The 16,309-nt window shown below is 37.2% G+C and overlaps 1 protein-coding gene across 1 annotated transcript in view; it reads right to left on the reverse strand.

The window, feature by feature from the left end:
- Nucleotides 1–16,309, reverse strand: part of UNC5C (unc-5 netrin receptor C) — a 353,437-nt gene that overhangs the window by 148,426 nt on the left and 188,702 nt on the right. Inside the window, exon 2 of the mRNA XM_087935919.1 lies at nucleotides 9,393–9,614. Within this exon, the coding sequence (XP_087792045.1) occupies nucleotides 9,393–9,614 (222 nt within the window). The remainder of the gene's footprint in view (nucleotides 1–9,392; nucleotides 9,615–16,309) is intronic.

Here is a 16,309-nt window from a genome sequence, read left to right on the forward strand (position 1 = left end):
GTCAGAACACAGAGGGTAATTCCAAAAATAAAGAATTCATTCATGAGCAGAAATTTATTTAGGAGATTTATATGGCTGACCATCTTAAGTAACTCTGGGTGGCTTCTACAGTACTTCTATGACAAACAGACTATACTGCTTGGTTTTTCCTGTCATTCAGTGACTCTTTATTGTCACATTTGTGGATTCCCTATGCAGAGCTTTGGGCGATTGTTATGAATATAAAGGAGCAAGGGGAAGAAAGGTCCAAGCTGAGCTCTGAAGCAAAAAAGAATTCTTCTTGACAGAAATCTTGACAGAAGGTGCCAAGAGTTATTCTTGCATTGGTTATCCTTGCATTTGACAGCATGGATGTTTAGCATAGATAAAATGGAGCTGCAAATGACATAGAAGGAAGGGAAAGAAAATAAGTTTCAAAATTGAATTTCCTTGAGCAAACTTCTAGAAAAATATGTTCACTCTCTTATTCCTGGTTCAGTGGATATACATGCTGTTTCTAATGATACAGCTGTTTGGAACCTGGGAATATATGCCAGACGTAGCTTAGCATTTACGCAAAACTGAAACACTTTGAAGCAGTTAAGGGAAGCCAAAGAATCCCAAAGTGTATAGGAAAGCATAGGAGCCACTTAGTACTGTTTGCCAGAACATACTGTGAAAATTAGAAACGTAAGGAGGCTTATCTGGCCATTCGTAAACTCAAGAAAAATTTCCCAGCAGAGTTATATCTTATTTATTATTTTATCTTATTTTCAAAATGTGGTTTTGAAAATAAAAAGATTTGTATTTATTACAACTCCCTCCCACCTCCTAAACAAAACAAAAAATCCACTACCACATACATTTTGAAGGAAAATGCATCATCCCCATGGCTGGATAGTGTGTCACAATTCAGGCGATGGTGAAGGAACAATAGAAATAAGCAAAATCGACACAGTGACACAAGGGGTCAGTGGGGAGCCTTACTGAATGTTTTTGCTTCTTCTTAGTTCATGAAATGCAGAGCCAGAAAATAGGGAGAAAATTGCTCATATAAGTCCCTGCACATGCACACATTTCTGGGCTGTTTGGAAATCCTATTTCATTGCTAACTTAGCAAAGAAGGAAGATGTAATAAGTCTCAAAAGTTTCTTTATTGCCTAGCTTTTTCCTTTTTCCTAAGGTTATGGTCAAACAAATTGACTTCTTCCAGAGAGGCTGTAGCTTGGGAAATGCAATGTCTTCCCCCAAATTTTAAACATACTCAAATTTCTGAGAAGCAAGGTGTTTAATTCTTGACATAATTATCACAAGCAGGGAAAAATTGGACAGGAAAGTGAGTCACTGAAGGATATAAAAAAACTACTGGACAACTTCAATAACTTCAGAAAATGCTTATCTTTGTATGCCATATGAAACCCTGGTTAAATCCTTTTTAAACGAAGTATCAATAGCCCTGTTAGTTTCTTATAAGAAAATGGATATTTAATCTAGTGAGAATAAGGGACTTTCAAATCTGTCTGTACACTGCAGAGGGCTATGGGTCAATGGAAAAATATTAACCAGAATGATTTTTCCAGCCTTGTTTTTAATTTAGTATTCTGGTAGTTCTTTCACAAGTGAAATGGGGAATAAATCTGTTATATATGATTTCATTTACTTTACCTTTTCTCCAATTCTAGATTTGTTCTACACTATTTCTTCTTAACATCTCAAATGTGGTATAAGTATTTTCTTTGCAAAATTTTCTCCTGGTATTTTAATATTTTCATTTTGAGGTGCTTATTTTCCTAATCTACACTCCTGGTATATTTTCATTCTTTAAATTGGAAATTGAAAACTTTGTCCTATTATAAATATTGTTAATATGATATCTGGAACTTATAATTAAATGACTGAGGCTCAATTTTGCTTCACTGCCTTTTACCTTTCTTCCAATTGATTAAAAAAACCCTAGAGGATTTTTTTTTAGAGATAGTAATGATTCTCTCTTCTATTCTCTATTTTTTCCTACAGTGAAGAGACAGAAAAGAAATGAAAGAAGCATGGAGAAATCTTGTGAGAATAGAAAATGATAGCAATATGTGTCAAATATGATAAAGGAAAAAAGTGTATGGACCTACTTTATATCTGATAGAACAAGATGCTCTCCATATTTTATGGCTAAGAAGTTGCTGAAGAACAATAGCCCTGTTATGAAATACTGCTATCTAATGAAGAGACAGAAAGACAATATATTGCACATTTAACTTACTGAAAGAATGATGAATATCTTTGGCTTTAGTTCTTTTGCAGTACCTCTTCTACTGAACCTGTTGTTAAGCTAGCAGATGTGTCTTTGTGGGTACAGCAAGATGGCAGTGATTAATAGAGGGAACTAGAGCATACTTTCCATGGTAGATGTGGTGGGACTGATAGTCCCATTAAAAAGTCTATTTCTATGCCATTTAGTGCTTTATTGGTTGTAACCAACATTTTGAATTGGAATCAGAAGCCTACTGGGAAACAGTACAACTCACTGTGATGTTATATGAGCATATCAAGGGATTCTGTCTTGTGCAAGAAGTCAGGAACCACATGAATATAGGTTTAATGCATGCTAACACGTTCTACAAGAATCTGAACTACTAATGGTCAAATGAAACTGGCAGTAGATAAGAGGCAATGGAATTCAAGGTGAGCTGACCGTAGATTTCTTGTGTGTTAACAGACTCGAGACTGATGATGCACTTAACCCTTCTCTTGGGCTCAGCCTGGTCATCTCCTTCAGATTCTCATATAATGTAACTGCTTGTACCATTGAATTTTGAATCAGCTGCCACTTCCAAATGTTTTGCATTGGCAGTCCCATCTAGACCACATTATGGTAAACCAAATGGTAGATAATTAAAGCATGAGTCACCACGATCAAGACCCCTTTTCATGGCTACCACCTGCTCATTCAAGCACCAACCATGAGTCGAAGAAGACTCTCAAACTCATGCCAGAGTTAACTGAGAAAATGAACCACCCCTCAAACTGAGTTAAGGATAGCAGATCTCCAGATTGGGGGAGAGAACTTAAAACTTACAGCCACAGAGTTTTTCCACAGTTTAACTGAAATCTATTCTCCAGCACCATATCTTCATAGTTTCCTGGCACTGAGAAAGGAGCTTAGCAGCACTGTCTGAGTAGCCCAAGGCAGAGTTGTGCAACTGTGTATCATCAGGTTGTCAACAAGCATAATCAATGCTGCAGAGCCTATATGAACATATATTTACACACACCATTGTTAAAGCAAACAAGCTATATAAGAAATCTTGAAAATTGGTCTGTCTAGAATTTATTTGATTAACAAAGTAAATGTAGGAAGATTAAAATTTACCTTTATGCTTAGAACACTGGGCCACCTAGTTCAATTTTAATATGCTGATTTGGTAGCAGTTCTTCAGGTTTTCAATGAAAACACTTAAAGATTTAGAGATAGAGATAGCTACATTGGTGGTAAAATATCTGAAGAGGAAACTACCAAGCTCAGAGAATTCCAAGAACCTAATAGTTTAACTCAGAGCTAAATAAATTCATCACAGTGGCAATCTGCCTCAGCATTTGCACTATTTTCTAAAACAAATGATGGCATCAGTCTGCATGGCTCAGTAATAAGTACTGGAATGACAAACTCCTAGACTCCGAAATGATTGAGAAAAAGTACAGACCTCAAGAACAAGACTATTTATACTGTTGTGAAGGACATCTGATTAAAATTCCAACCAAAGAGATTTTCAAAGAACACTAAATTAACTTTCTTCAGGTAGAACCAAAAGATGATGAAATAGCTTAGCACTTTGTCAAAATGTGAACTGATTGTCTGAATAGGGCAGCACGATTTTTTTTCAAAATGCTTCTTGAAAGGACATGCATCATTTAAACTTTGTTTGGGCTCTGTGGTACATTTCCATGTTAAAGTTATTTTGAAAGGATCTTGCTTCACCGAGAAATTCTAAGGCAGTGAAATCTACTCAAAACAACCCAAATAACTATCATAGGGAGTAGGGAAGAGTTTATCAAAGTTAAACAAATATGCTAAAGAAATGTAATAAAATAAAAGTGAATTTATAATATTTCTGTCTCCTGATACTATAGTTTAATTGGAGCTATATTTCACCTTGGCTATTGAAATCATCAATCAAAATTGCAAGCATAACCAACATTGTGAACCCTCATTTCTAAATTGGAACAAATGTAGAAAAATTGTGTCCCTTTCCTGTCAGTTCTCATTTAGTATGAAACAGAATTGTTTTTGGAAATGTCATAAAAACAATACTTTTATTGAAAGAAGGCAAGGGAGAGAATCCTGGTATTTAGGTTTCGAGATCTGTGAAAGATCATGGTGTTATCATATATAATACAGTCTGCAGCCATCCTGTCTTCCCATATTTTAAACGAATCCTAAAGGGTAATATCATGAAATATTCCTATGATTTTTAGACCAGTAGTAACACCCTCTATATATCAATATATATAAAGCATTATGAGAGAAATCTCAAAGAAATTCTCAAGCAATTCTGAAAATACAAAGAACCAGAATCCCTTTCACTGAGGAAAAAAAAATGCAAAGAATATTCTACCTCAACATTAAGCCCCCTTCATTTCATTAATTTAAAATGGTGAAAAAGGGAAGAATTTAAAAGGGCCCCATGAAACAGCATCATTCCATAGATTTGGATGAGTCCACTATGCCTTCCAAATGATACTAAAAATCTGGGTGTTTCAACAAACATTTCACCTGGCAACCTAACAAGCTCTGTTAGTTGCTCTTTTGTTTTCTACATTTTGATGCTATCTGGGACTATTTTGACCCTGGACCTTGTTATTGATTGATTATTTTACTGTGGTTCAGTTTTAACCCTCTATCTGGCACCCAGAGTTGTTGCTACGAGATAGGTAGCCATATAGATTATTTAACTCAATGAAACAATTGAAGTTTTCTTTTTATAAAAAAAAACCCTAGAAATTCTTCATTATTTGTCTTACAGTAATAAAAAGAAGAATCCATGGCTTCATTGATCCTTTATAGCATTTAACTTTGTAATATTACACTGCATCTGTCAGCATTAAGATACTCAGAAATATTTCATCAAATACACACATAATAACTTTCCACCTTAGTCAGCAAGTAGATATAAGCCTGTTTCTATTAAAATAATTGAGCCTCTGAGGGCACAGTTTTTCCAGTTATTCTTTATGGGAATAACTAAACCCAGCCTTGTTATTTTCTGCATCCTCAATTATAGTTGGATTATAAAATGCTCACTGTGCCATGTTTATCAATGAGAAAAATCCATTCTTGTGAACAGAAACAGAGTCAAGGATGGAGCAAGAGAAATGAACAAATGAGCCCACAATTTTATCTTGTTTAGCCCTGACAGCACTGATGAACATACTTACTTGCAGTCCTTTGGTGGCTTTCTTTCATTTCTTTACATTTTTGCAATTTCAGATATGCAGCATTAGGCTTTTCATTCACATTTCTGATCCTCCATCACTGTAATCTCAGCCTAACAGATGCCTTATATTACCGGTGCCATGGCCAGGGTTCGCCATTCTTCATACGGCTTTGCGTTGTTTTTGGTCATTGTTTAAGATTTGAGAGATTGGGGGTGGGGGGATGACTCTGGTTCTAAGATGGTATGTCACAAGCAAGTGAAGATGCACTTGACTGCTTGATATTTGAATGCCAATGCAACTATAGCAACAGGACTGGGGAGAATGTGAGTTTTATCTTTTTTCACAGACCAACAACCAACATGAAGGTTCAATAGCTCTTTACAAGGCTGTTTATTAAGAATTAAACCATAAAATGAGAAAAATAAATACATCAGCAACAGTAACTACCTGTATTATTCTGTGGCTTTCACATACGGTTTAGACCAAAGATTCTAATGCATGGTGCTTTTCTGCTAGATTACATTACATAGAAATAAAATCATGATGATGTGAATAATTATTTGTGGGAATGATATGATTTCTATGGAAAATTTGGAAGCTGTTTAAGAAAAAAACGATATTTCAAATAAAGGACCATAAAATGATACTTTTCATCATTTCCACCACTCATGTGTTCCAACTGAATACTAGGGCTGTGCAATCATTGGAAAGACAGGCTTTGCAAAGTTTGGTAGCACTAGATAATGCTTACATCACTGCTTGGAAGGTGATATGTGAAAAAAGCCATGGGGGACCAGGTCCAGAGACATTATCTATGGCTATAAAGGAGATGGGAATGGGTGAATTGTATTATCAGACATGCAAAATTGTTGTTGGCCTTTCTGGGTAAACCTGATAGGAATTACAATCAGAGGAGCTAATTTGACTTTATTATAAAGCAATATTGGTAGACTCTTGCAAGTACATTTCCCCCCTCATTTCTTTTACAGCATAGAACACTAGGGAGGGTCTCTTATGAGGTCTTGCCCCATTTACTATCCAGCTATTAACCATGGTATGTCTTATTTAGCTGTTCCCTTGACAATGTTTATGGTCCCAGTCTTCCAAGATCTTTCCCATATACCATTGTACCAGCTGACTTTGTGGCTGCTACATGACTAGAACACATGGTTTCCCAGTTCTAACCTGATGTCTTAACCAGTATGCCAAACTGGCTCCAGAGGATGCTGCTAATCTAACAATGCCGGAAAGAAGGTTTTGTTCTCTCTGGGATGTTGTTTTCCTGTTTTGCAAAGCCCTTCTGTATCAGAGGTGTTATTCAGCCATCGATTTTGGACCAATTCTGGCGTACAGGTAGCGGAAATTTTGAGTAGTTCGGAGAACCAGGAAATACCACCTTTGGCTGGCCCCACCCTCCCACGCCTGCCGTTCCCTGTCCTATATGCCCGTGTTTTTCAGCTGATTTGCGCGGCAAAGCATATTGCTGGGCCTCAGCTGCTCACCAGTGCTGACACCAAGGGCGGACTTTGAGTGCTGTGCATGTGCGCAGCGCCTGTTTGAGCCTGAAGTGCTCTCTCATAGAACTGGTAGGAAAAGATTTGGAATCCCACCATTGTTCTGTATAAAATATTATGATGTACTTTCCTGCCCACATAGTAAAATGTTAAGAGTTATCTATGAGGATGTGGTAAGATTACAGTCGGTGAGATGAGATTACAATCCTGGGCTGTATAGACAATGAAAGATCTATCACATTTTTATGACAAGAGGTCATTCTATTACAGGGGTGTCAAACTCATGTCATCACAGCGGTATCACATGGCATATCTGGACTTTTTTCCCCTTTGCTAAACCGGACCTGGGCGTGGACAGTGAGTGATGCATCCGGTGAGCGGGCTGTGAGTTTGACAGCCCTGTTCTATCAGTACCATGTCATTATCCAAACAGACATATGAAAAAGTGGTACTTTTTGACTAAAAATGGGCTCTTAGTTCTCTTCTTTTGTCATTCCTTCAGATTATATCTGGCTATTGCCCAACATCACTGGATAAATTTTGAGTTAAAAACTATCCCTTCCTGAACCATCAGTTCTGTGAATAATGAAATTGATTGGTTGTTAGGGGGTGTCTAATCTCCACTCAATGATTTCTCTGAACTAGAGATGCTGAAAAAACATGGGTCTCATTAAACAACCCATGACTAAGGATTAGCAGCCAAAATAGTCATACCTACAGCTACTTGGTTGGTCAATATAGAAGTGGGCTACTGATATAACAAAGCCTTGTCAGTACCTTTTTGGCACAGACTCACGGAATATGAATATTAGACAAAGTAGAAAATAACTCTGATTTCTTCAAACTGCCACCTGTCTTCCAGAATTGTGAAAACTTCTGTAATTTCCTATAGAACTACCATTTCAAACAAAAAAGCTGTTTTTTTTTCCACTAATTCAAGAATGACCTTGCTACAACAGCTTACAAATCTGTATTCTCAAATATTAAAAAAAATAAGAGATTTTTTTTAGTATTGAACTGACTTTATATGAAATTTTTATGCATTCCATGTACTGAGTGGATTTTTTTCCTTGAGTAATTAGACAAAGTGTTCAATTCCCCTGTGAAAAAAATTGCTTGCTAGCAAGTTATTTTTCATTGCTGTCAAAGAGCACAAACTTCAATCTTCCATTTTGAATGTGATCCCAAGTATTGATTATTAATCTTTCAGAAAATAAGAAGCACATCATTGACACAAATAGGTTTATAGCTCAGGGGATACCTTTTCAAGCCTGTTGATTGATAGACAGGCAGACAGACAGAAAAGTATTTCAGAATACTAAATATAATAAAAATAGAATACTAAATGAAGATAAGTAGAATTTTCTGTACCTTAAGCAGTTAAAAGTGTACATACCATATCACACCTGTATGTGGATTCAGTATAAAAATGCATAACTGAAACTGATTCTATATGGTTCTGACATATTAAGCCATAGATGTTGATCTCTAATTTGGGTGACTATAAATTATACTTAAAGGTAATCCTCGATTTACAACAGTTCACTTAGTAACCGTTCGAAGTTCAGCAGCACTGAAAAAAGTGACATAATCATTTTTCACATTTACAATTGTTGTGGCATCCCCATGGTCACTTGATCAAAATCTGGATGTTTGTGATACATGTATTTATGATGATTGCGGTGTCCAAGGGTCATGTGATCAGATTTTGCAGCCTTCTGACAGGCAAAGTCAATGGGGAAGCCAGGTTAACTTAACAACTGTGTTACTAACTTAACTGCAGTGCTTCACTTAACAACTGTGGGAAGAAAGGTCATAAAATGGGGGCAAAACGCAATAACTATCCTGCTTAGCAACAGCAATTTTGGGTTCAATTATGGTTGTAAGTCAGGGACTACCTGTATTTGATTAGAAGTGATATTTTTTAATGAAAAACAATGAACAATTGAATTGGGAAGCAGTAAAGACTTTAGCCTTGATATTTCCATGAGAAAAATCTGTCTTACTTTGTGGAGTTAGAATTATTAAGGGATAGTATGGAAATATAAAAACATTAATCATCATCATCATAATTTTTAATGATCCCATAATAATCCCTTGCGGGGTGGAGTCTGAGTAACTGAATGGAGCTAGCAGAGTATTAATGGCCAGATGCCCTTCTTGTCACCAATGCGGAGTTTTGTTCAGCCGATATATTCTCACTGTGCCCAGAGAGAGAAATATCTGCCTCTACCTAGGATCATAGCCTCCTGTATATATAAATAAATATAAAAACATTAATGTCGCCCTTTAAATCACCTTCTCCAAAATATGTCTCTAAAATATTTGGTTCTACTTATTTAAGGTTCCACAAAAAGGTTGGCTTCACTATAAGTACTCTATGTACTTCCCATTGTCACCTTACCGCAACAGGATTTAAAGCAATCTACCAAAGCCATTATACATTTTTTTCCCAAAGTAATTGCAACTCACCAGAGGTTTCATCAACCCTTTCATCTACAATATGGTCCTTCTGATGAACCCATTCACTGTTGCATTTGAAGTAGATTTGAGTGGCTGGGCTGGCTTTACAGTAAAGGTTCACAGGCTTATTCTTGACGATGTAAGCTTCTTCAGGCTCAATGAGAAAATGAGGAAGAGGTTCTGGGGGATCAGAAGGAAATGTTTCTGGGAGCTCGTGAAAAAAATCATCATCTGTAGGAAAGAATGAAAACAGAACATTAAAGCATGGTTAAATAAAATCTAGTTTTACTTTAATTTTCATTTTTAAAATAATAAAATAATAAAAACATTGTGTTTGGCAGGAGAGAACTACTCTGCCTATCTACAACGCATCTGGCAGGACTCAAGAAACATCTGGTAGGGCCTTGTCATGGTGCCCACTCTGGTAAAATCATCCCCTCAGAACCCTTCTACTAGAATCATAGAATCAAAGATCTAGAGATGGTTGGGTCAGGGCTTTGCTTCAAAAATTTTAGGATTCTCTGCCCGGTTGCTAGATGGCGTGGCCTAGTTGGCAGGAGAGGCATTTTTGCCCTCCACGGGCTCCGGAGGCTTTTGTTTAGCCTATGGGAGTATAAAAATGGCCTCCCTGGGCTCCTGTGGTTCCCTGGAAGCTGGAAATGGGAACTTCCGGGAGGCCTGTTTTTTTTCTGCCCCTGAGCCTCCATGCGCACCCTGCACTTACCTGCATCCAAAATGGGCCATGTGGGGACTCCTGGGAGGGGCAGGAGGGGCCAGACAGGAATGGGATTTGGGGGTTCTCCAAACTGTATAGAATCTTAGCTAGGGGTTTTCCTGCAAATCCCCAGAAGCCCACCCCTGGGTTGGATCAACAAGCTTGGGGAATGTGTAGCAGAACCCACACAATTGTGTTTATTCGTTTATGGGTTCTTTTGGTTGTTTACTTTATCTGCAAATCATGTTTGCATTCTTGTCATGTGTTTTCACACAGTGTTTTTTAACTGTTGTTAGCCACTCAGAGTGATGAATATGAGATAAACACCCATATAAATTGAAACGAATAAATAAATCCTTATACAGCTGGCCCATATTCTTTCACTATCTCATATAATTTGCAGATTGCATAATTTGTAGACAGATTTCCATATGATAATCATGGACCATCAACCGCAATTGCAAAATTACAACTATATTTTCAAGTAGGTAGATTTAATTTGCCAACAGTGTTTTTTTATAATTATTATTAACAATTCATGACTCCTTCAGAAGAGTTTTAGTTGCTTTGGTTAACCTTGGTAAATTCATCTGGAAGTATTTTATGTATCTTTCTGGATCAGTTGCATTTACTTGTAATTATTTCTTTAATAATGGTGAGAGTATTTTTGTGACAATATATTAAGAATTAGGTCATGCCAATTTATGACTACAGCAAGAGCTCATGAATTAAGATTACTTTATATATTTTTTCTCACTGAAGGAACTAAATAAATGTTTTATTTAAATCTAGTGTCAAGGTCTCATGATTAGCTTTAATACATATGCATATTTAAAACCCCAGGAATAGCAGTACTCATAGAAAATGTCAAGAATCAAAATCACACTGTAGTAGTTACATATGAAAACTTAAGATGTAGCTTTCATATGTGGGCAGAATATTAGTGAATCACTGAAGAATATTCCTCTAATTAAAAGTATGTATCAGAAATCAGTCCTACCATACATATTGCGTAACAGTCTCTTCACTCAGAACCTTCTGCATGTGTTGGGACTTATAACTACTGGTTATCTCTTGACTAGATTACTGCAACACACTTTATGTGGGTTTACCCTTGAAGAGTATTTGGAAACTACAAATAGTATAGAACACAGGGGCACAGGCAGTTCTGGAGCCCTCTTGAGTGGCACATGTAACCTTGCTGTTACATGAGCTACACTGGTTGCCAATTAGCTTTCAGGTTCAATTCAAGATGTTGATAATTATCTCACAAACTCTTTAGGATACGGGTTCAGGATATCTGTGGGTCCATTTCACCTTGATGGGACTGTTTTACCCGCACTCATTCCAACTGAAGAGGTCTACTTCGGATTCTGTCTACCAAAGATTTTTCACTGGCAGAGTCTAGAGAAGAGACTTTTCTGCTGTGGCCCCTGCCCTCTGGATTGTTCTCCTACTGGGATCTGTCACTCCTGGCCTTCCAGTTCTGCCAGCTGGCCTCGGAGTCCAATAGGGACACAATGTGCTGGGCTGGCTAAAAGGGTAGAAAAGACCACCTCCCATGTCGTCCACCCTCTTGGTTTTTAGCTTTCTATTTAATTCTACTAATTTCAACTTCTTTGCATTTCTAACTTTTTATTATAATGTAAGCCACCAAAACTGCAATAGAGCAGGGGTGTCAAACTCAAGGCCCGTGGGCCGGATCCAGCCCACGGGTACTTAGATCTGGCCCATAGGGCTGCCTGCATAGAGTAAAGGACTGGCCCTTGGTGCCTCTGCTAGAGAAAACGGAGCTTGGGAAGGCCAAACATGGCCCTTTCAAACTCTGTTTTCATTGGCAGAGGGTTGAAGGAAGCCGTCGCAGCCAAAATGGAGCTCGGGAGCCCGTTTTCAGTAGCACAGTAATCGGGCGACCATAAGCACCCCCAACAAGAATGATGTCCAGCTGACCACACCCACCCTGGCCACACCCACCCATCTCCCCTGAGGTCAAACACAACTCTAATGAGGCCCTCGATGAAATCGAGTTTGACACCCCTGCTGTAGATTGAGGTAGCTGGCATAAACAATAAATAAAATAAATAATTTCCACAATCTGGCTTCTTTAGATTCTCTATGACCTATTTTATAAAAGAGCTCTGTAAAACTCAGTTAGACTCAGACTGGGCTGTTGTTTCCTTACAGAAGTCAACAGTGGTGTCTGCGGGATCTTGCTTCATAAAAATTAAAGCAGTATTAAGTCATCATTTGTAATGTGCTTGGTGATAAGGGGTAGATCTTCCATTGTAATGCCGCAGGTCTGGCTGCATCTGTTTGTTCGCCCTGCTCTTCTGTTAACATCACTGAAAATCAAACTCAATCATTAAGAACATGCTGCTAACAGTATGAGTCATTTAATCAGGCAACTTCATGAAAACCAGAACACAACACATATTGCTTAGTGCTATTGTATAATTTTTTTTTGTAAATTTTATTTGAGTTTTCACAAAGAGAAAAAAAAATACAAATAAAACATCTTTTTTTAAAATAGCGTAATCCCGGGTTACATTTCTTCGTACAGACACAAATTCAGGTTCATGCTCATTTTTATATTCTATTCCATATCTTATTACTATTTTACATTTTCTGCATAGCTTCTCCCCTCTTTTAATTTTCTCAATTTTATTTTAATTATCTCATCTCAATTCAAATCATTGTATTTATATTTTTTGTCTGTCCTGTTTCAATTATCTATTATCTTTTCTCATTAAACAAAATTTCTCCTGTAGTTACTGATTGGAGTATGACGCCTTTATATCTTTTCCCTAAAGTTGTAACATTCAATATAATACACAACTTCCATTTGGATTCTGCTTGGTACATTCTTAAAATACACACTGTATTCTTAAAAAAAGAAAAAATTATAAATGTATATAATTAAAACAACATTCCATTCCAATTCAATTCTATCATTAATATTAATATTCATTAAAGTCTTAACATCTTTAACATTACTTTTCAATTAAATATCATACTTCTATGGGAACAATTATAAGCTTTCCATAGTTAATTCCCTCCCCCCCTTCACTTATATTTTATAAAACATTAACTAATTAAAATGTTCCCGTTCCTTCCTAATTCAATTTTCTCATTTATTTTATTTCACTTATTTTATTCACAAACATTTCACTAAATTACACTAACTATTTTATCCCTCATTTTAATCATATGTTGTTTCCAATTTTCTAAAGTTATTTCTATTACTAATATAACAATACAATCTTATGTACCTTTACAGAATCCCTTTTTCAGTTAGAGTTTGACCCATTATCTCTAAATAGGTCCTGTTTCTCCAGTCCTTTGTAACTTCTTTTCCTTTCCTTATTCCCTCTCTTCTTCTCTCTCCCCTTTTTACCCCCTTGTCTCTCTACCTCTATTTCTCTCTTCTGTATTCCCCTTTTCTGTTGCTTTCCAGTATTATACTTATTTTTTGAATTATTTTTATTTTCTTTGGTTGCTTTTTTAAGTCTTAAGTTCTCCATTCTCTTTCCCCCTTTTCCTTTTTCTTCCCCACATAAAATTGCTTGTTCATTAAAGATGGCTTCTTCTTTGTCCCAGTCTTCTTATTTTGCAGTCTTTTCTTGTTGTTTCTCATAGTTCCAAATCTCCATTTCTAAGAATTGAGAGATGAAGCCAAAAGAACCCTTCCCTTTTTGTGCATCTTCTTTGTACTTTTTAAGTTCCATTTTGAATTCATCCAGAAGTGTTGCCATTGTATAAATTTTTAAATAACCACCTGATTGATTTTAGTCATTCAAATATAATAACCAAGAATCTAAAGATCACCAAATATTCCAAATACACACAAGCTGTTTCTTTTTTGCTCCTTTTTTTCACTTTCTCTTCCTGGGGTTACTATTTAGTTGCAAAGTTTCTGTTAAAATGTATCTTTTAGAACTCTTGTTGAAGTTTTACTGTAGATTCTTTTTAATTCCAGGCAGTCTCCTCCCTCTTCCAGATCCTGCTCTTATTCTTTTTCTCTCCCTTCCTGCTTATGAAAAATAAAAATTTTCATGTCCAGAAATCTTTATTATCCCTTTGGCATTTTGTTTTATTTTCAGCTTAATTGCCTATTGATGTCAAAGCGGATTTTTCCGATTTCTTATTTAAGTCTCTTAGTTGTCAGTATAGAGAAGGAGAGAGAAGAAAAAAAAAGCCAAACCTTTCCCTTTTCACTTTCCTTCGCTGCTTCTGACTCTTCTTTGGGAGCAATGTTATTTTTTGTAAGTTTAAATTCCAGGGTACCTTAGTTGTTGCTTTTACAATTTAACCCAGTCAGCCAAAACTTTCACTTCTTATCTTCCTCCTGCACATTCTTTTCCAGTCGAGTTCTCCTTTGTGGTGGCCATTTCTGACCATCGCTACAACTGCCTTCAGGAAAGGGAGTAATGGCCAGCTGAGGAGGAGAGATGTGGCTCTCCTCAACCCTGCTGGTGGTCTCCCCCCTCTTCACCACCTCTACGGGGTTGCTTAGCCCCGAAACCAGCCGTCTCGGGGCGCTCCAGCGGCGAGCCCAGACAGAAACTGCGCACAATTGAAGCCTTTCAAATCGGAAGTTCTGCTATTGTATAAATTTTAATAAAAGAAAATATTGTGCATCTGTGTGTCTTTCTATGGATCTTTTACTTATATTACCTTCAGATGGCATATAGTACGGGTATCAAACTCAAGGCCCTGGGACCAGATCTGGCTTGTAGGGTGATTAGATCTGGCCCATGGAGCCACCCTGGCCCATGGGGCGTCTGCCAGAAAACCAGAACTCAGGAGGGCCACAGATGGCCCTCCCAAGCTCCATTTTAACTGGCAGAGGGTTGCAAAGGCTGTCGCAGCCAAAAATGGCGCTCAGGAGCCCATTTTCACTGGCAGAGTGCTCAGTTCACCACAGGCACCCTCAATACAAGTGATGTTGACCTGGCCATATCCACCCCAGCCCCCTGGCCATTCCCCCCCACAGTCAAACACAACCCTGATGCATCCCTCAATGAAATGAAGTTTGACACCCCTGGCATATAGTCTTCAATTTACAACCATTTGCTTAGTGATCTTTCAAAGTTACAACAGCATTGAAAAAAGTGACTCATGGACCGGTTTCTACACTTACGACCCTTGCGGCATCCCCGTGGTCACATGATCAAAATTCAGAAGCTTGGTAACTGGCATGTATTTATGACAGTTGCAGTGTCCCAGGGTCACGGTTACCATCTTTTGCAACTTTCTGACAAGCAACGTCAATAGGAAAGCCAGATTCACTTAACAACTATGTTACTAACTTAACAACTGCAGTGATTCATTGAACAACTGTGGCAAGAAGGATCATAAAATGGGGCAAGACTCGCTTAACAACTGTTTTGTTTAGCAATGAAAATTTGGGCCCAACTATGGTCATATGTCGAGGACTACCTCTAAGTAACACATCAGCATTGGGTGAAATCATAAGTGCTCCACTTTTCTAGATATACAAAAAATGAGCATGAGCTTTCAATTAAACATCACCCACTATGGCTGTATCCATATTAGGAGGAGAATCATTGACAAATAAATCTGAAGGGATCTGGTAGCATTTCTGTGATTAATAAATTTTATTCAAAGGCATAAGCTTTCTTAAGGTGACACGAGTTATGTCTGTCCCATCTAGGCATCTGATGAGTTCATGAAGTGAACTGTAGCTCATGAACATTTATGCATTTAAATATAATGTGCTAATGAGAAAACCTGCTATTGGAATCTTCCTGCTTTATTTATACCTGCATTTCAAGTCTGTATTCATTTGTTTGAAGCATTATGTGTGTATACGTTGTGCAGGATTTTAGCCTTGGAAAAACAACTGATATCATGGAACCAAGGAAAGTTAAAAGCAATTCTCTTATTTCTGATGTAAGGACAGATTTTAACTTCTTCACCGCATGTCTTTCATTGCAAAGGAAGATTTACAGAAAGTTCTTTGGTAAATAGTTGAAAATGAGCAAGGGTTTAAGATAGTTCATTTATTCTCCATATCAAGACTCCTCCCCCCACAAAAGCAAACTTCTTCTTTTCTAAAACAAAAACACAGCAATTCATTGGAAGAGTTCATAGCTTCTCATTGATTTAAAAATAGCTTGTCAATATGCAAAAGCTTTTGAAATACCCAGATGAGCCATTCTTATTGGTAAAAGGATGAGGGAACAGTCAC

This window comes from Pseudonaja textilis, chromosome 6 (genome assembly GCF_049901715.1).
Source record: "Pseudonaja textilis isolate UNSWEBS1 chromosome 6, rPseTex1.2, whole genome shotgun sequence".
Lineage (NCBI taxonomy): Eukaryota > Metazoa > Chordata > Lepidosauria > Squamata > Elapidae > Pseudonaja > Pseudonaja textilis.